This window comes from Erythrolamprus reginae, chromosome 8 (genome assembly GCF_031021105.1).
Source record: "Erythrolamprus reginae isolate rEryReg1 chromosome 8, rEryReg1.hap1, whole genome shotgun sequence".
Lineage (NCBI taxonomy): Eukaryota > Metazoa > Chordata > Lepidosauria > Squamata > Dipsadidae > Erythrolamprus > Erythrolamprus reginae.
This window is the reverse complement of record NC_091957.1, coordinates 31,181,359-31,201,667: the sequence shown is the minus strand read 5'-3', so window position 1 is coordinate 31,201,667 and position 20,309 is coordinate 31,181,359. Positions and strand designations below refer to the sequence as shown.

Here is a 20,309-nt window from a genome sequence, read left to right as displayed (position 1 = left end):
AAAAGGTAGAGTAGATCATTTGCAGGAAATGTGTAACATCCAGCTGAGATCTGTAAAACCCTGAAGGTTGAAGGTTTAGTTTAACATTGTTATGACTGAATCCAGATAATATATGGTTAGATTTAATTACATTTTACTTAAACAGTCCACCTTAAATCCAGGGCTTTATGAAAGTGACTTTATGGGTCATCCTAGACTTGCAATCCTTGTTTAGTAACTCTTCAAACTATTCAAAGTTATAATGCCACGGAAAGAAGTGACTTGTAACTGATCCTTGTAGATGGTTGTCCCTATGTGATCAAAATTCAGGTGCCTGGCAATCAGCTTATATTTGCAACGGTTACAGCATCACAGGCTCATCTGATTCAACAACATGAATTCCAATGTGGAGAAAAACAAAGTTTTACATTTAGGCAGAAAAAGCAAAGGTATAAAGACAGATTAGATGTGACCAGGCTCAAAAACAATAACTGTGTGAGGGACCTTAGTGGATGATCATTTGAATATGATCCATCAATGTACAGCAGCAGCCCAAAAAGCTAATATAATCCTTGGTTATATAAACAGAGGCATAGAATCAAGATCACGTGAAATATTTTTGCTGCTTTATAAACTCTTAATAAGACCACATCTGGAACATTGCATCCAGTTTTGGTCACAATACAAAAAAGATGTTGAGACTTCGGGGAAAACTAAAAGAAGAGCAAGTAAGATGATCAAAGGCCTGGACACTAAAACATATGAAGAAACATTGTAGGATTTGGGTTTAGCTAGAGAAAAGAAGGACTGGGGGTAAGGACATATGATAGCAGTATTCCAGTACTGGAGAGGTTGCCACAAAGAGGAATGGATGAACAAGAAACAAGAAACAATGGATGGAAACTAATCAAGGAGAGAAATAACCTGGGAATAAAATAGAACTTCCTAACAGTGAGGACAATGAACCAGTGGAAGAGTTTGCTTTCAGAAGTTTTGGGTGCTCCATCACTGGACGTTTTTAAGAAGACACTCATTTCTCTGAAATGGTATAGGGTCTCCTACTTGAGCAGGAGCCTCGACTAGAAGACCTCCAAGGTCCCTTCCATCTCTATTCTCATTGATTGATTCCCATTTTTGACCTACTCAGCTTCTGGCAAGCAAAGTCAATGGGAGAAGCCAGATTTGCTTAACTACAGTGTAATGACTTAACATCTACTGGGATTCTTTTAACAACCAAGGCAGAAAAAGTGAACTCTCTTAACAAGCGCCCTGCTTAGCAGTGGAAATTTAGAGCCAGGGTGGTACAGTGGTTAGAGTGCACCACTGCAGGCTACTTCAGCTAACTGCTAGCTGTAGTTCAGCAGTTCAAATCTCCTCACCGGCTCAAGGTTGTTTCAGCCTTCCATCCTTCCGAGATGGGATGGAGATTGCTAGGGGCAAGAAGCTGATTCTATAAACCGCTTAGAAAGGGCTGTAAAACAACTATGAAGCGGTATACAAGTCTAAATGCTATCGCTAATACTATTGATGCCAAGAGAAATCACAGACAGCAATGACCAAGCACAGCTACTCAACGCCTACTTTGCATTAGTCTTCACACAAAAGGGAACCTCCCTCCAACCAATCTGCAATTTAACTGCAACAAACTGCCCCAGAACCGAACTCAACATAGACAAAAGCACAGTGAGGGACTACCTGAGGGAACTCAACGAATACAAATCACCAGGGCCAGACGGACTTCACCCCAAAGTCCTAAAAGAATTGGCAGACACCATAGCGGAACCACTCCTCCTCATCTACCAAATATCCTGGATCACTGGAGACCTACCGGAAGACTGGAAGCGAGCTGACGTAGTCCCCATCCACAAAAAAGGCAAAAAGACCAACCCAGGTAACTACAGACCAATCAGTCTGACCTCTATACCTGGAAAAATACTGGAGAAAATAATCAAAAAACAACTTACCCACTTCCTAGAAACAAACAAGATCATATCCAATAGCCAGCACGGATTCATCAGAAACAAATCATGCCAAACCAATCTCATATCATTTTTCAACACCATAACCAAGTCAGTTGACCAACGCAACTCAGTGGACCTCATATACTTGGATTTCAGTAAGGCTTTCGATAAAGTCGACCACAATCTCCTAATCCACAAACTAGAAAAAAATGGAGTAGATTACTACACATGTAGATGGATAAACAGTTGGCTGATCAACCGCACCCAACGAGTTGTCCTCAACGGCACCAAATCCACATGGAAAAAAGTAGACAGTGGAGTACCACAGGGCTCTGTCCTGGGTCCTGTACTCTTTAACATCTTCATCAATGACCTGGACGAGGGAATAAAAGGGGAACTAATAAAATTTGCAGATGACACCAAGCTGGCGGGGGTAGCCAACACCCTTGAGGACAGGCTCAGAGTACAAGAAGACCTAGACAGACTATCACAGTGGGCCCATACCAACAAAATGAGGTTCAACACCGACAAATGCAGAGTCCTCCACCTTGGCAAAAAGAACCCTAGACATACATACAGCCTGGGAGATACCCCACTCAGCAGTAGTGACTGCGAAAGAGATCTTGGAGTCTTGGTGGACAATCAACTAAACATGAGTCAGCAATGTGCAGCAGCAGCCAAAAAAGCCAACTCAATCCTAAGCTACATCAACAGAGGAATACGCTCCAAGACCAGGGAAGTACTAATACCACTCTACTATGCCCTGGTCAGACCCCACCTGGAGTACTGCATCCAATTTTGGTCACCTCACTACAAAAAAGACATCGAAACTCTGGAGAAGGTGCAAAAAAGAGCAACCAAAATGATTAGGGGACTCGAAACCAAGACTTACGAAGAGAGATTGAGAGAACTGGGCATGGACAGCCTAGAAAAAAGAAGGTCTAGAGGGGACATGATAGCAGTTTACAGATACTTGAGGGGTTGCCACGGTGAGGAGGGGGTCTCTTTATTCCCCAGGGCACCAGAGGGCCGGACGAGGAACAATGGTTGGAAGCTGACCAAGGAGAGATTCAACCTGGACATAAGGAAGAACTTCCTGACGGTCAGAGCGATCAACCAATGGAACTGCCTGCCAGGGGAGGTGGTGAACTCCCCAACTCTGGACACCTTCAAGAGGAGATTGGACTTCCATTTGGCTGGGGTGCTGTATGGTTTCCTGCTCAGGCAGGGGGTTGGACTCGATGACCTAACGGTCCCTTTCAACTCTATTAATTTAAAAAAAAATTGTAGTCATGATTGTAGGGGTTCCCTAGCATAATATGTGAACACAGCTAGCCCATCTCTAAACTATGGTTATCTGTCCTCAGACTCCTAGTGACTAGACAGATAGATATTCCTCATGACAGCCTCTCCTCAATGGTCCAGGTTTTTGCACCAATATGGATATCCAGCTGCAACCTTTTCTTCTCACTCGTGATGATACATGACCTTTGCTTACCTCCTGATGTAAAACTCATATATTTCTGATTGTTGACCGTCTCTTTGGAATCGTAGAATTTGAGAACATCCAGAACAGCTTGTGGGTTTTTCTTCTGTTCCAGTTTGGTAATGTTGGAAGTCTGTAATAGCCTGGCCCACTGCTCAGGAATGCCCTGCAAAAGCCCAACAAGACAGGTGAGGTCTCAGAGGATTCTGCCCAAGCTCTGGGAGATGTTGTGCTAAAAACAGTTCCTTAACAAGAAGCCCAGGTTACCTGTAAGCCTGTAAGCCATTAAAGCTAGACAGTTTACAGCAGCTGCAATCATTCTCTCATCCTCTCTTAAAACAAAGAGCTAATACCTGGATCCAATTTAAAAACAAAAAAACAAAACAAAACAAAGAAATTTATGATTGTGGCAAAAAGAAAAAAGAAAAGTGCATGAAATTCATCCTGAAATCAATTATTGCAGGAAAATGTAACAAACTCCCTGTTATTCAGGGTTCATATATGCCCCCACCCAACTAATTTAGACATAAACGTGGTGGGCTTTAGGAATCTTACACTGGATATTTGATGCAGAACTTTAAAATTTGTGCTTTCCTCAAACACTCAGAGCAGATCCAATTGGTACTATCCCGTTTGGAGGCACAGGAGATCCCTGCTGGGGTAGGAAGCATCCCCAGGCTTGGACTTCGGGAACCACAGCATAGATGTGAAAGGGGACACATCACATCTTACTTGTTCATTGCAGGTGGCAGCTCATGCTGTGTACACCAATATTAGAGGCTTCTTCCCACCCAAACCGTCTATCATAGAATTATTGGGCTGGAAGGCACCTTGGAGGTCTTCTAGTCCAACCTTCTACTCAAAGTAGGAGACCTGGGTAAATGATTGTTCCATCTATTTTTGAAAACCTTCAGTGATGGAGGCAAGATATTCCATTGATTAATCGTTCTCCTTACTTCTAGCTTGGATCTCTCTTTGACAAGCTTCGTGCAGGGGGGTTAAGAAACGTTTCAAAACATCCAGTATAATTTCCTGCCCTCTGGTGTCAACCGTTTCTTCCTGCTTTCTATGGCAGTGATGAAGACACCAGCAGGGCCACTGCCCCCCCCCCCCCCCCCCCCGGTTTGTCTCGGTAGCCTTCAATGACATTTTGGAACCCATGGCTCCGTTTTCTTAATTGCCAGATTCAGTTTAGGGTTCAGTTATTTCTGTTCTAAGAGGGTTTTTTTCTGCAAAAATGAGAGATGAGATGGTGCTTGGCGGGAAGGGCGGTCCGTGATGGGAAAGTGAGGAGAAAAGCAAACAACATACTCTACTGCACACACATGAAGCCTGCGATCGCAGCACTAAAACATCTCAAAGAAGCCCCTTATTTTGGGCCCATGACGCACCTCGGAGAGCTTCCCTGTACACATCTGTGAGCCACAGAGAGCTGGCTGCAATGGATGTAAATAAAGAAAGAAAAGAAAGTTAAAACAGAAGGTGGGGAAAAATCAGAAGGTGGGAAAGAGATGGAATCTAGTGGATCAATTATGTTTCCTATCTAATTGAGGGAAATAGCAAACACAAGAGGTCATTCACAAGTTACTGAAGATGCAAGAAGATTTTTTTGGAGGGGGAAACCAGAGAAAAATTTCAACAGCCCAAAGTTGGAAGCATAATTTTCTCGCTTGGAAAGAAATGTGGAGCTCTGGCTAATTTCATTTCTGGTTTGAGGCTGGCTAAAGAGTCATTCTATTTCATTTAAGTAGCCCTATAATTGGATGGGCTACTTGCTTTTCCAAACCAGGAGGGGAGGGATTGGGTGGAACAGATGAGATGTTTTTTTCCCCTGGACAATTCTGAAAGGGCCCCATGAAAAAAAATTACAGTACAGTTATAAAGAGGTTTCTTGGCAAGGGAAAGTCAACGGTTTCTAACAAAGCCTCAGATGTTGTAGGTTCTGGATATCACCTCTCATGTCCTTCCTGGTCACTTCCTGAAAAACTATGGATTCGCAACATGCTGGTTTATAAAATGGGCAGCAAATTGCTTGTATTTAATTTCATAGCATGACTAGAATGGGTCCCCATTGCACCAAATCTGTGCCAGAAGTATAGCTCAAAAAGAAATTATTGACCTGAAATGGGAGTGTTATTTCTATACTCTAAAGTTGCACTTTCTTTTTACTCCTTCAATCAGAACTAATTTAAATTTATATTAAAGTATAGGGGAACATAACTTGATGCTGACGTGTCACCTCCCCTGGTGCTTAAAATCAGCACTTAGTACTTTAAAAAACAAAATGAACTTGGCATTCTCAGCCCCTCTCTGAGGGAGATGGGCAGTTTAGAAATATGAAATATTTATTAATTAATTCTGAAAGGGAAGGAACCAGCCTGTAGAAGCATCTTTATTTAGAATGCTTATGGGCCTTATTTGAGCATTCTTAAGTAAAAAAAAGGGGGGGGCAGCAGGAGAAATTGGGGAGGGGGGAGCCATGCAAGTCCCAAAGGTACATTTCCAAAAGACAACTGGACTTTTGTGGGGGGGTTTCCCTTGAAAAAGTTTCCCTTCTCATTCAAGAATCTTATTCACTTCTGCAAGCAAACTTCAGTTCCATTGCAAACTTCAGTTCTTGAAGGAAAAAAACAACAAGAAAGTCCAGTTATCTTTTGGAAAAGCACTTTTGGGACAACCACGACCTGGATGATGGAGAATCTCCATAGATATTAAGCCATGCAAGTGTCTTTTTGAAGTCCATTTAGCAACAGCCCCCTGGGTTCTAAACTTTCAGAAAGTGCCCCCCAGCACTAAAATTTTGCCTTGTCCAAGAAACTATGACATCATTGCTTTAGTTCCATGTTGCTTTTTCCACTCCAATACTGAATCTGGCTCCTTCTACATATAAGACAGATGTTTGAATACTTCAAGGCTACCAAAGCTGGAGCATCACAGAGTGCCACTGACATCTGGTGGTCATCCAGGTTACCAGATCCATTATGCTGGTCAGTCACAAAGAATCAGGACTACACATTAAATTCCAATTAAGCTGATTTATTGCTCAAGAATCTAGTCAACTACCAGTCAGTGTTAAATTGAGTAAATTGAATTCAGGAGGGGTTGGATTTGTGGACATGTAACGATTCTAGCCTTAGTTCTCTCTTGATTCTGTCCCCAGGATGTGCCTCTTCTCTTACAATGCTTGCCCATATTAACACCAAATTATACCCCTTCATTCTCTGATCTTCTGTTCTAGACAGAACTTAATAGTGTGTCTTCTTAAAATCCAGGTTCTCCCATTTATGTCACGGCAACAGTGCTCAAGGCTGGAGAAAGCTGTTTCCCCTATTCATCTTTCAACAATTTGTTCAGTGTTTGTGTCCCTATTTTTGTAGTTCACCGTGGTGCCAAGCAACAATGAAATGGCAATGGGACATGCATAGTCACAAGCAACTTCATGCCACCTCATGTTCATGATTGAAAGCCAAACTTCAGAGCAGGTGTCCCCAGTTATGATTTTTGGATGTGGCTGTGAGCAACACAAGCAATTCAGCCAAGACAGTGAGTGAGACAGTAGGCCTGAGAGTAAAAAAAAAGAAATAAACCAAAAAATCCCTGCGCACATTGCACACAACTCATGATGCTTAACACAGACAGAATGATGGCTACCTTCTGAAATGAAGGAGGAACATTTGCATAGATTTAGAATACACCCCCCCCCCCCCCCACTTAAGAGAAAGAATATAAAATGCAGGAAAAATATTTTTTGCCAAATGTCCTTAGCAGGAGAATCCTTGCTGCAATAAACATATCATTAGTTTTTAAAAAATCAGTCCTGTAGAAAAACTCATTTAGAACAACGATCACAGTGCCTTGGTCAGACCCACAAAATGTTACATTTTTTTAAATCAAAAGGAATAAAAATGAAGTTATTTATTTGCATGCCTTTTAATAAAAGCAGACAGGACATATACAATATGGAAACATCATCAAATATTTGTAATGTATCATCTATTGTGAATGCTAGATTTTTAGTAACTTTGATGGTATGCAACAGGTAGGAACTAATTATTATTACAAAATAATATATATATTGTCTTCAATGACAATATGGAAAAGCATAGGGAATATAACTTTCAATATTATTATTTTAGTAATAGTGTTAATCTCTTTCAATATTATATCAGCCTGCTCCATCAGATCTTGCCAGGGGGGGGGGGGGGGGGCTACTGTGGCTATCATTGGCCATGAACTGCTTTGATGGGTTGGAGGAGATAAGCTTTCTCTGCTATGATGCCAGTCTTATAGAATATCCTTCCCACAAAAGTATTAGAGGTATATTTGAAAGGTCTCTAAATAAAATCCAACAATTTGTTGACCAGCTATGCTCCAAAGATGATTTAAAAAATCATCTCAAATACATGCCAACATGTGGAGAATGTTACTAAACTACCGAGGAAACTTCACAAGTAGCTGAAAATTCAAAGGAGTTCATGGCAGTTTTGGAATAACCTGATATTAACTTTCACTAATATGGTTTAACTATATACCTCTCAACACAAGTGAAAGAAGAGGGCTGAGGAAAAAAGACAAATTTGGGACTTTTTCTTTAAGAATCTTAACAAGGTTGAGGATTTTGTGATAAAAAGAAAGGCCTATAACTATAACCCTTCCTTAAAACTTCCAGAGGAGAAAAAAAAATACTCCAGGAATACAAGCTAGAAGGAGTGACGTAAACTTAATGGGTTAAGTGTAATTAAGATGTATTTTTCTTTGTTTGATATGTGTAACTGAAAGAATTAATCCAAAATTTGAAAAGGTAATATTTATATATTATATGCTATTGAAAATGTATTTGAGAGTATCTGTATTAAGAGAAAGTTAAAGAAAAAGATGTACCAGTTGTGTGTTAAAAAGGTTGTTTATAAAAGAAAGGAATATTATTCTATAAGGGTTGTTTAGAGGGAAGGATCTAAATGTAATACTGAAATTTAAAGCTTGTATGGTAAGAAATCAAAGAAAAAGATGTGTTAGAAAGGTTTGACTTAAAAAGTATTTTTAAAAAGTTTAGTATTTTTTTAAAAAGGGGTGGAAAAAAAGTTTTTTTTTCCTTCAGGAAGAATTGCTGAAAGAATTTGAAAGAATATAATGAATCTTGTTAATAAAAATGGTGACAGTTCACAAAGATTATTAGGTACAAATAGAAATATATATTATTTCCATAGCAAGGAAGATAAAGCAGGAATGGTTAAATTGTTTATTTTATTTAAAGAGGAAAATATAATCTCATTTGGATCTTCTGGATTACTTGTGATAAAAAAAATGTAACTTTGACTGGTTTTGTTGGTCAAAAAAGTTGTCATTATAGAAAAGGGCTGATTATAAATATATAATGTGTAAACCTATACACAAATACACATATACATATACATTATACATATATATATTGTACATACATACATACATACAGGTATTTACATACATATATGTATGTATGTCAGGATTGGGTGGCATTCAAATCAAATTGATAACTTAATAACTTAATAAACACACACACATTATATATAAATATATATAATATAATGTGTAAACCAGAGGTCTTGAAATTTGGCAACTTTAAGAGTTGTGGATTTTAAATCCCAGAATTTTCCAACCAGCTATGCTGGATGGAAAATTCTGGGAGTTGAAGTCCATAAGTCTTAAAGTTGCCAAGTTTCAAGGCCTCTGGTGTAAATTAATGTGTAAAAGCAAAAAAATGAGGTTGGAATGCTTTTGTCTTGAACTGTGCTAAGAAGAGTCAATGTTTCCCCCTTGATTGATTGATTGCTTCTTCATTGCTTATTTGACCCCTTGTGTGTCCAATCACACTTGGCCCATAAAGAATTCTATTCTATTCTTTTAATTTTTTTTTTTAATGGAGAGAGGATTCCATGAAAACAAAGGTGCCAAAGGCTCAGAAAGGTCATAACGTAGTCATGATTTAAAATACTCAAGACTGAATTTGGAACCTGCTTACTCAATAAGTTTGCAAGGTAATCCAGCAATATCTAAATTTTAGAAACAATTAGGGGATAAATAATAATTTTTATTCTTTATAAATAAATGTAAATATAGATTATAAATAATTTATAAAGAATAAATTATCTGGTGATTTTAAGGACCTTCCTTGCTGTAGAAATTGGCCCCTATAAACATAGACTCATAGCGCTGGAAGGGAGCTCAAAGGTCATCTAGTTCAAGTCCCTGCTCAAGGCCACCTCAGAAAAATGAATCTCTATCTCCTTCAAAACCTCCACTGATAGAGCATGCACAACTTCTAGAGGCAAGCCATTCCGTGATTATTCATTTTCACTGAAACCCCGTTTTTCTTTTTAACATTCTCCCTTCTAGGGCATTGTAAAAGGCTCCCACCTCCTGTTTCTTAATCTTTTTGTCTTGAGAAATCATTTTTTTCCCAGAGGTGCTAAGCAAGGAAGGATAATGTGTGGTACTCCAGAATTGCATGAAATCCCTGATCTGTCCGTCATTAGACATTAAGACTTCTCTCACACTGTAGAAGAGGCTGCATCAAAACGCCTTTCTCCAGACTTTGAGGGAGAAAAAAATGGCAAAGCAACAAGACAATATGGCTGGTTTATTTTTGTGACACATTCTTCCACCGACTCCTCCCAGCCTGAACAACCTAATGTCTTTCCTTGGGAATGAATTAAAGAAGGGAATCCAAGGAGACAGTCTGGCCTAGTGATTAAGGAAACAGACTAAAAATTGGGAGACCGTGAGTTCTAGTCTCTCTTTAGCCATAAAAGCTGGTTGGGTGACTTTGGGCCAATCACCAGGAGAAAATGAGTTCTAGTCCTACTTTAGCCATGAAAGCCAGTTGGGTGAGTTTGGGCCAATTGTTGTGGGAAATTATTTTTGTTGTTGTAATAATTGGCAATTATTTGCCAATTGGTGTGGGGAAAATAGGAGGAGGAAGGGATGGTGGATTTGTAACTGTCTTGAGTTACCTGTCAAAATAATAAATAAATAAACAAACAAACAAACAAACAATAAATAAATAAATAAATAAATAAATATGCCCCACAGTAGGGAAAAACATGTTTGGTTGGTTAAACCAGCAGCGAGACACTCAGGTTTTGCAAAATTCTGCATGTGAATAGAGAATGTTCTGTACAAGTACAGCTGATTATGATCATCTCTACCTAAGTCAGGTTTGGGCCACATATACAGGTAGCTCTCGACTTCGGATCATTTGCTCTAATATTAGCAAATGGATGGGATGTGGATGGGAGACCACCATGGAATGCAATATCCAGGGGTGCTGGAAAAAAACACCCTAAAGGAAAACTGTGGCTGGCAAGAAATCCTGGGAGTTGAAATCCACCCATGTTAAAATGGCCAAGGTTGAAACACTGACCTAAACAATAACAAATTCAGCAATGGCAATGTGTTGTGACCACATGCCAGAAAACCACAACTCCCAGTCTTTCTTTTCATTTGGACTTGCTCCATTTACAATATTCGACATGTAGGTCAAATGATATCTGGATGGCCTCGGTTTGATGCTCAATATCAAATGTAAGTTCCTCAGGTATCCTATGAGCTGAATCCACAGGGCCCATTCAGATCTTTTTCTATAGTTATTCATAGCTCATAGCCTTACCACCTTTGGGGAGGGAAACTGTTAAATGCTCGACTTATAACCCCACCAGAAACACAAAATCCTGGAATTACGACCGGCCAGGAAGGCTGATGCTGAAGCCTGATTGGCTAAGCACAAGAGGCCTTTAGATTGGGAAGTTAAAGCATTGTGATTGGTTGGCTGTCTGACAGCCACACTATATAAGGAGCTTTCCTAAGTCTGTTCGCTGTTCTATTGAAGCTGAGCTGGAGTGGTGCTGAAAATGCCAGAATAAAAAATTCCATGTCTAAAAAGTCAAGCCTCGGCTAAGTTCTGTCAGCGCAAAGACTCACCTGTCTAACAGAAACAACTAATAATGGGTTACAATAGAATCTTCAAAGGCCTAGATAGGTTTCAGCATTGTAATCCATTATGGTTTGTGACGAAGTCATGCATAGCTGTTATCTGAAAGGCGGACTCAGTGTGCATTGACATAACTATGGCATAGACCCAGCGTTGGGCTGCTGCCCAGATGGGGGTGAACGCAGTGGGGTAGCGAAAATGGAGCTCCATCCCAAAGCATCCCATTTGCACTGAAAGATGTTGAAAGAAAATGCAGGACGCCCTGCGTAAGCCACACCCTCAGTGTGGTACTAAAAATTTTGGTAGCCCTTCCCTGCATATACCCCATGTGCATACCTGTTCTAATGAACACCAAGCAGGCGGTTAGCACTACCTGGATTCTCACATCCATTTCTGCATTCAAAAAATACAGGTAGTCCTTGATTTATGACCACAATTGAACCCAACATTTCTGTTGCTAAGTGAGTTAAGTGAGTTTTCCCCTGTTTTGTGATCTTTCTGGCCTGGAGCCTGTTCTGTCTGGGTTCCCCCAGACCTCAACACCAACTGGAAAAAACAGCCAGACACTCTGGTAAAAGCCAAAAGTATTTTATAGCTGGAAAAAATAAACACAGAGGAAAACCTGTTCTTCCCAACAGACAGGCTATAATACTTTACAGCAGAGTCCTGATGTCCAGACAATACAGCAAGCTTCTTGCTGGCACACCCACCCCAAGGTTTCAGTAGTCAAAGGCACAAACCAGGATTCCAAGACGCCAAAGTTCACAGCCAGGTCCCAAGACTCTCAAAGATAAAACTCCACAAGCCAGGAAGGGTGGGTCTGCCTTTTAGCCTTTCCAAAGAGCACCACACCCAAACCCAGCTGTTGCCTCTTTAATGCTGAAAGTACTTAGCCAATTGATCCCTTCTCTGAGTAGCTCTTCTCTGTGGCAGATCAATTATGGCTTGTGCATTTTCCTCTAAGGAATCCAGGCTGCTTGCTGGGGAGAGCTCCCTCTGGGGGGACTCTGGCTGTCCTCCCTCTTCTTCAGCCTGGGATTCCTCCTCCTCGTCTGCCTGCACCTCCTGTTCCTCAGCCTCTCCCTCTGAGCTGGAAACCGACAGAAGATCAGCCGTTCCCTGAGGGGCCTCAGACGGAACCACAACAGAGCCATTGAGTGATAACACCTCCTCTGGCCTGTAGTGTGTTAGTGGAGTGGATGAGTGATGAATGATTGTCTTTTAAATTGTGGGGTTTTATATTATATTTTGGTTTTTAATTTTGTATGCCGCCCTGAATCCACTGGAGAAGGGCGGCCTATAAATTTGATTAAGTACAAAAATGGTGGAAGGTCTTAAGCATAAAACCTATCAGGAAAGACTTCATGAACTCAATCAGTATAGTCTGCAGGACAGAAGGAAAAGGGGGGACATGATCGAAACATTTAAATATGTTCAAGGGTTAAATAAGGTTCAGGAGGGAAGTGTTTTTAATAGGAAAGTGAACAGAAGAACAAGGGGGCACAATCTGAGGTTAGTTGAGGGAAAGATCAGAAGCAACATGAGAAAATATTATTTGACTGAAAGAGTAGTAGATGCTTGGAAGAAACTTCCAACAAACTTCCAGTGGTTGGTAAATTCAGAATAACTGAATTTAAACTTGCCTGGGATAAACATATATCCATCCTAAGATAAAATATAGGAAATAGTATAAGGCAGTGATGGCAAACCTATGGCATGGGTGCCACAGGTGGCACATGAAGCCATATCTACTGGCACACGAGTTGTTGCCCTAGTTCAGTTCCAATATGCATGTGTGTGCTGGCCAGCTGATTTTTGCCTTTGGAGCCTGGGGAGGGCAAAACACAAGCCTACTCTGTCCACCAGAAGTTGGGAAATGGGCCGTTTCCTGCCTCCAGAGGGCCTCCGGGTGGTAGGGGAAGCTGTTTTCGCCCTTCCCAGGTATTGAATTATGGGTGTGGGCATTTGCGCATGCGCGATAGTGTACGCCCATGCTTTTTCAGCATCTGAGGGAAAAAAAGTTTCACCATCACTGGTATAAGGGCAGACTAGATGGACCATGAGGTCTTTTTCTGCCGTCAATCTTCTATGTTTTAAAATAAATAAACAAATATTTATTAAGTGAGTCACTGCAATTGTTAAGTTAGTAGCAAGACTATTAACTGAATCTGGCTTTCCCCATCCATTTTGATTATAGGGAGGTCACCAAAGGGGATCACTTGATCCCGACACACTGCAACCATCATTAATACCAAGCATCAATTGCCGAGTTATGATCATGCAACCAAAAAGATGCTGCAATGGCGATCAGGTGTGGAAAATAGTCGTAAGTCTTTTTTTTCCCAGTGCCTTTTTTTGTAACTTTGAATTGTCACTAAATGAACTGGTATAAGTCAAGGACCACCTGTACCGGTACACAACTGATGGCTGGGAAAGAAAAGGGGGTAGAAGGTAGGCAGACAAGGAAGAGAAGACTTACTGTGAATTCCCCGGTGACGGCATCAAAGCCAACGTGGATTGTGTGCTCGAAGTCTGAAGGGAGAGAAATTTCAGGACGTTCCTTTTCTTTCTTCTTATTGGCTAGGGGCAAAATGTTAACAGCCATTTATATTTCTGTGCAGTCATTTGTTCATCGATTTCCCTGTCTGGTTTATTGAAAGCAAAGGAATAGAAAGGGGGGTGGGCGAGAAGACTGAAATAAATTTGGATTTGCAAGGATTCTTGGCAATATCACCTAAGGAGTTTTAGGCATTTATCAAATTCCGAAGCATTTTCTGCTTTGCTGCTTAACTGAATGGAAATACCAATAAAGCAGAATATTTGTAGCTTGGGCTTGAAATCAGGGTCTGTGGTGGTCTCTGAACTTCATTTTTTTCTGCCAGACATTTCATTATTCAAACTAGGTAGCATTAATAGTTTAATAGTTTACAAGATTGGCATGCCGCCCAATTCCAGTGGACGCTGGGTGGCTTACCAACATATAAAACAATATAAAAATTATAATATCAGCATAATATATATATTAAAATACAGTTCAATACCCTGTTAATGAAACGCAAGCATTCAGGCATTCATTCCTGGTCCCAGGCCTGCAGCGAAAGTCAGGTCTTAATGGCTTTCCAGAAGGCTGGAAGGGCAGGGATAGTGCGCATCTCCGGGGGCAGGAGTTGCCACAGAGAAGGCTCTTCTCTGAGGTCCCGCCAACCAACATTTTGGGCAGACGGGGCCGGAGAAGGCCAACTCTGTGGGCCTTTACTGGTTATAGGGACGTGTGAGGTAGTAGGCGGTCCCATAAATTATCAGTGTTAGAAGGGAGTGGATATTGTGGGGAGAAGAAGAAAGAGGAGGAGGAGGAGCAGGTGATGGAGGAGGAGGATCTCTTGGTTGTTTTGTTGCAAATGTTTCATTGCCCAAAACAAGGTAACATCATCAATGCTAGAAAGGAGTGGGTATTGTGAAGAGGAGAAAGAGAAGGAAGAGGAGAAGGAGGGGGAAGATTGTGGGGTTCTTGATGTTCTCTGAACTTGGTTACTTTCTTGCAGATGTTTCATTAACCATAACAAGGTAACATCATCAGTGCTAGAAGCAGGGGTGGGCAACAGGCAGGACGGGATGGAACGCAGTTCCAAAGGCGGAAATGAAGCTGTGTGCCCAGCTCTAGCTGATCATCCCTCCCTCCCATCCTCCTCCTCCTTCTCGGAAAGTGGCAGAAAGACCAGCACCGACAGGTGTTGTAGGGGGCCCATTTCCTCCCCTCTCTTTTCTCAACAGCTGATTGGCACCCGTTCACTTAGCTACCCAGCCTGAGACAGGGGTCAACCCAGCACGGGAAACACGAAACAAATTGTCACCCCAGAGAGCGACACTGGTGAGGTTGTAAGTTGAGGACGATGATGATTGTTCAAGCCACTCCCACCTGGTCATATGGCCGGCAAGCCACTTCTACCCAGTCACATGACCATCAAGCCACACCCACAAAATAAGACACATCCACAGTGTGGCAGTAAAAAATTTGGCTACTCAATCCTGGCTAGAAGGGAATGAGAATTACTCTCTCTTGTAGCCAGTGGTGGGCTGCCCCTTACCTCGCTACCCAGATGGCCCTTGACAGACGGAGCAGGTGCATATGCTCCTGACACATGCGTAGGTGAGCCCCATGTGAGATTTGGTTTCTTCACATGTACAGCAAGCCAAATCTCATGAGATTTGGCCTATTTTTGCCAATATTTTTGCTTCTGTGCATGATGAAATCTCGTAAGTGCAAGTAAGATTTCGGCTACTTTTGACAGTATTTTTACTTCTGCGCATGCGCAGAAGCAAAAAACCGGCGATTATCACCAGAAATCTGTCGGTTGCACCATTCCCAGAGCATTTCCGCTACCCTTGTGGGGGGAGCAGCCCATGACTGCTTGTAGCGCTGATGATCTTATCTAGTTTAGGTAATGAAACATCTGTAAGAAAACAACCAAGCTCATGGACCTCTAAATGGAAATACCACCCTAACAGCTGCACTGGCTCCCAATTGGTCTCTGGTCACAATTCAATGTGTTGGTTATTACCTATAAAGCTCTACACGGCTTAAGGCCAGTTTGTCTTCGGGATCGTCTCCTACTGCATAGCTCCCAGCAAATAATCAGAACCCACAGGGTTGGCCTTCTCCGGGTCCTGTCAACTAAACAATGTCAACTGGTGGGGCCGTGAGGGAGGGCCTTCTTTGTGATGGCCCCGGCTCTTTGGAACCAACTACCCCCCGAGATCTGTACTGCCCCCACCCTTCTGGCTTTTCGAAAAGGCTGGAAAACCTGGCAACTGACGCTCTTTAATTCTGGCCACTGCAGGATTATAAAACATTGACTGTATCAATGGTATTTTAAACTGTTTTTCTATTTATTTTTATTGCTGTAAGCCGCCCAGAGTCCCATGCATACAAATTCCATTAATGGATGAATGGATAGATAGATAGATAGATAGATAGATAGATAGATAGATAGATAGATAGATAGATAATAAATTAACAAACAATAACAGCACCATGTCAATGAGTTTTCCCAGAGGTCCTTGTAACCTAGATTACACATGGCATTAAACCATACTTTGCTTATGATCCTGATATGGAAACCCTCAATTACGGCATTGTGTGTGAACCCAGGTGCTATCATTTAATCTTCAAAAGTATGTATAAAGTCTTGGCTTAATTCTAAGTGACTGAAGCTGTCTTATATAAAGAGATTTGGTTCATCTTTAGAAGCCCCATGTTCTGGGTAGGAGCATCCCACAGAGAAATCAAAATAGCACTCAAATTATATTTTGGAGTAGTTATAGAGATATGCATGAAGGAATATATGGCAAAAATATGGAGAAATGTCTATTTTTAAAAATCTCAGAAGAAACTGGCTATTGTTTCTCTTATTGAGATGCCAGCAAGAAAAATCAGCATAGATCAATTTTTAAAGTCTCATCTTAATAGGGCTGCATAAGTAATATCTTCATTGAAAAATGCATTTAACCCAAGAATTAAAGATGGATCAGAAAGTCTATATTTAACCGCTATGTCTAAGGAATGGCAATTTCTTTATTTTCTTCCTCAACATCACATCCTGCACTTTAGAGGAAATGAATTATAATGACAAGACATAGCAAGACCAGACTGCTTAAACACAAAGACGTCACTCAATTAAACTGCCTACCGAGACAGAGAAAGAGATTATTTTGGGACTCCATATGACATGTACCTCATCCTGGAGTTCAAAATAAGTAACTGAAAAGTGCTGATGCTCCAACTGAGACAGAAAATACGAAATTGCAGTTGCAGAAAAAATGACTTCAGGGACAGAGTGATCAATGCATCTAATGTACTACCTAACTCTGTGGTTTCTTCCCCAAACCCCAAAAACATTAACCTTAGATTGTCTACCATAGACTTCACTCCATTCCTAAAAGGTCTGTAAGGGGCACGCATAAGCGCACCATTGTGCCTACCGTCCTTGTCCTACCGTCCTATTGTCCAAATTTACCTATACCAACTTTGCTTTTTTTATGTTTACCTTTGCCTTCTAAGGCAGAGAATTATCCTCTAGGCTACAGTATCCAATCCCTTCATATACATTTACATATAAATTTATATTTATATGTATATGTATATTATATATATATACACCCATACACACACGCATAAATATACACATACACACACACACACACATACACACATACATATATATATAAAACTTTCCAAAGGTTCAGAATGTAGATGCATATCCTCTGCTAAATTGTGACATGGGGGGGGGGGAGGAAGAAAGAAGAAGAAGAGGAGAAGGAGGAAGAGAAGGAGAAGAAGCCTACATTTATAATTTAACACTGGAAGGAGCAGGTGATTGAGGGACCCAGCTCTGGAAAAACGCACGCCAATCAAAATAGATAATCCTGGCATGAACTGACAAACAGTAAAATTAAATTTCTTGATTCATAAGAAACTTCAGTCAATTATAGTTTGAGCATGTGACCTTGTAGTTTGTCAGCCCAGACGAGGTCTCAACCTATCGAACTGTGGCTTATTCCATAAAGGTTGGTTCAGAAAAAAATAGCTAGGCATGACTTATGAAGCTGTTTGCTATCAATCATGTGGCCCTTTGCCTGTCCAGGTCTGACCTCTTTGAGGTCAAATGGAACAGGACCAGTTTCTGTGACCCCTAAGGAAAAATAATTGTCCATCCCTACTCCAAATGCTTTGCTATATACTAAATGCTATTTATGATATATGCAAAGCAATTAAAATAAACAGCATGCTTGAAGTAGTTTTTATGGTTTTAGCCAGATGTTGGGGGGAATCACAAAAATGAGGATGGCCATTCCACCTGTGGAATCAAACCTCTGTCCCTTTTAAGATGCGACACACGAATTGTCCAGATAAAAAACAAGGCACAGTTCCAGTGATGGGCTCCCCATCGCCAGCGCTTCCAGTGCACTCCAGGTGATTGGCGCGGGTGCACGCACATTTGATGTGTATGTGAACGCACACTGCTGCGCAGGAAGCACACTTTCACACAAATTTTCAATTTCTCAATTTTCAACAAAATCTCTTGCGTGCACAAATTCACTTCCTGCGCATGCATAAAAGCCAAATCTCACATGGGTGCATGGGTGCATGCCCGTGGGTGTGGAGATACTTGCACATCTCCATTTTTCCTACCAGAACAGTGTATTGGACTGTCCGTGCAGCAGCCCAATACTGCACAGTTCCAAAGACAAAATGGCAGCTGTTAGTTTGACCGTTTTGCCCTCCCTGGACCACCCTGCAGGAAAATAAAAGGAAAGAAGAGGCGAGGAGTCTCCTGCCAGGCCGATACATTACTTTTATCTCCTCCTGGGAAGATGGAGCGCAGGCGAGCTTTCCGGTTCTTCTCTTCGGGCGCCATGGGAAGCGGTTTGGAACTGTGGTTCAGGGCCGAAGAATCGCGGTTGTTACTGTTCATTCTCAGAGGAGGCGCAGGAGGTTTTTCTTCAGTATCCAGGCTTTCAGACATCTTCAGCAATTCTCACAGCTTCCTGGCGACCAAAGAAAGAGAGGAAAGGAGAAGTGGGTGAGGGGTGATTAGGGAAAACAGGACAGCTGAAACAAACCAGAGGTTTTAGAGCTGACTGGGCAGGTCTTGTGAAAAGGACTAAGGGTGACATGACAGCAGTGTTCCAATATTTGAGGGTCTGCCTCAAAGAAGGGTGGGGGGGTGTCAACCTATTTCCCAAAGCAACTGAAGGTAGGACAAGACGCAGTGGATGGAGACTAATCAGGGAGAGAACCGACCTAGAACTAACAAGACGTTTCCTGAATTGTCTGTCTGTCTGTCTGTCTGTCTGTCTGTCTGTCTGTCTGTCTATCTATTTATTGGATTTGTATGCCGTGGACTTGGGGCGGCTCACAACAAACAAGGAACACACAATAAAACAATTTAATTCAATTAATAATAATAAAAAACCTTTAAAACATCCTAAAAATTAAAAGATTCAGTTAACATTCACTCAATCAACAATTTATTCTAAACACATTCGTTGGTGGGGGGGAGAGATGATCTAGTGGCCCCATGCCTATCAGCAAAGATGAGTCTTCAAACTTTTTCAGAAAGCAAGGAGGGTGGGGGCAGTGCAAATCTCTCTGGGGAGCTGATTCCAGAGGGCCGCCCCCCCCCCACAGAGAAGGCTCTTCCCCTGGGTCCCGCCAGCTGACATTGTCTGGTTGATGGGACCCTGAGAAGGCCAACTCTGTGGGACCTCACCGGGGCGCTGGGATTCGTGTGGCAGAAGGCAGTCTCGGAGATAATCTGGTCCTATGCCATGTATTCTATTAATTTGCCTTCAGAATTTGTGACTGCTCCATCATTGGATGCTTTTAAAAAGAGTTTGGACAGCCATTTGTCTGAAATGGTATAGGGCAGTGATGGCGAACCTTTTTTCCTCGGGTGTCAAAAGAGCATGGGCATGCACTATTGCACATGCACGAGTGCCCACACCCATAATTCAATGACTGCGGAGGGCGAAAACAGCTTCCCCTGCCCCCAGGAGGCCCTCTGGAGGCTGGAAATGTTTTCCAAATTCTGGTGGGCCTAGTAGGCTCGTGTTTCACCCTCCCCAGACTCCAAAGGCTTCCCTGGAGCTGGGGAAGGGTAAAAGCGCCTTCCCCCATCCCCGGAGTCTCTTTGGAAGCCAAAAACGTCCTACTAGAGCCTCTGTGTGAGCCCAAAATCAGTTGGCCGGCACACACATGCACACAGGAGCTGAGCTAGGGCAACTGCTCACGTACCAGCAGATATGGCTCCATGTGCCACCTTTGGCACCCATGCCATAGGTTCGCCATCACTGGTATAGGGTCTTCTGCTTGACTAGGAGGCTGGATTAGAAGACCTCCAAGGCAGAGGTGAAGTCT

At 41.8% G+C, this 20,309-nt stretch overlaps 1 protein-coding gene across 8 annotated transcripts in view; it reads right to left on the bottom strand.

Moving 5' to 3' along the window:
* PAK3 (p21 (RAC1) activated kinase 3) overlaps positions 1 to 20,309 on the bottom strand; it is a 252,788-nt gene that overhangs the window by 39,983 nt on the left and 192,496 nt on the right. For all 8 annotated transcript variants that reach the window (XM_070759569.1, XM_070759570.1, XM_070759568.1 and 5 more), the window contains 3 exons: positions 18,744 to 18,937; positions 13,872 to 13,972; positions 3,439 to 3,592 (listed from right to left, as the gene is read on the bottom strand). In XM_070759569.1, coding sequence (XP_070615670.1) covers positions 3,439 to 3,592; positions 13,872 to 13,972; positions 18,744 to 18,915 — 427 coding nt within the window. In that variant the 5' untranslated portion in view covers positions 18,916 to 18,937. The remainder of the gene's footprint in view (positions 1 to 3,438; positions 3,593 to 13,871; positions 13,973 to 18,743; positions 18,938 to 20,309) is intronic.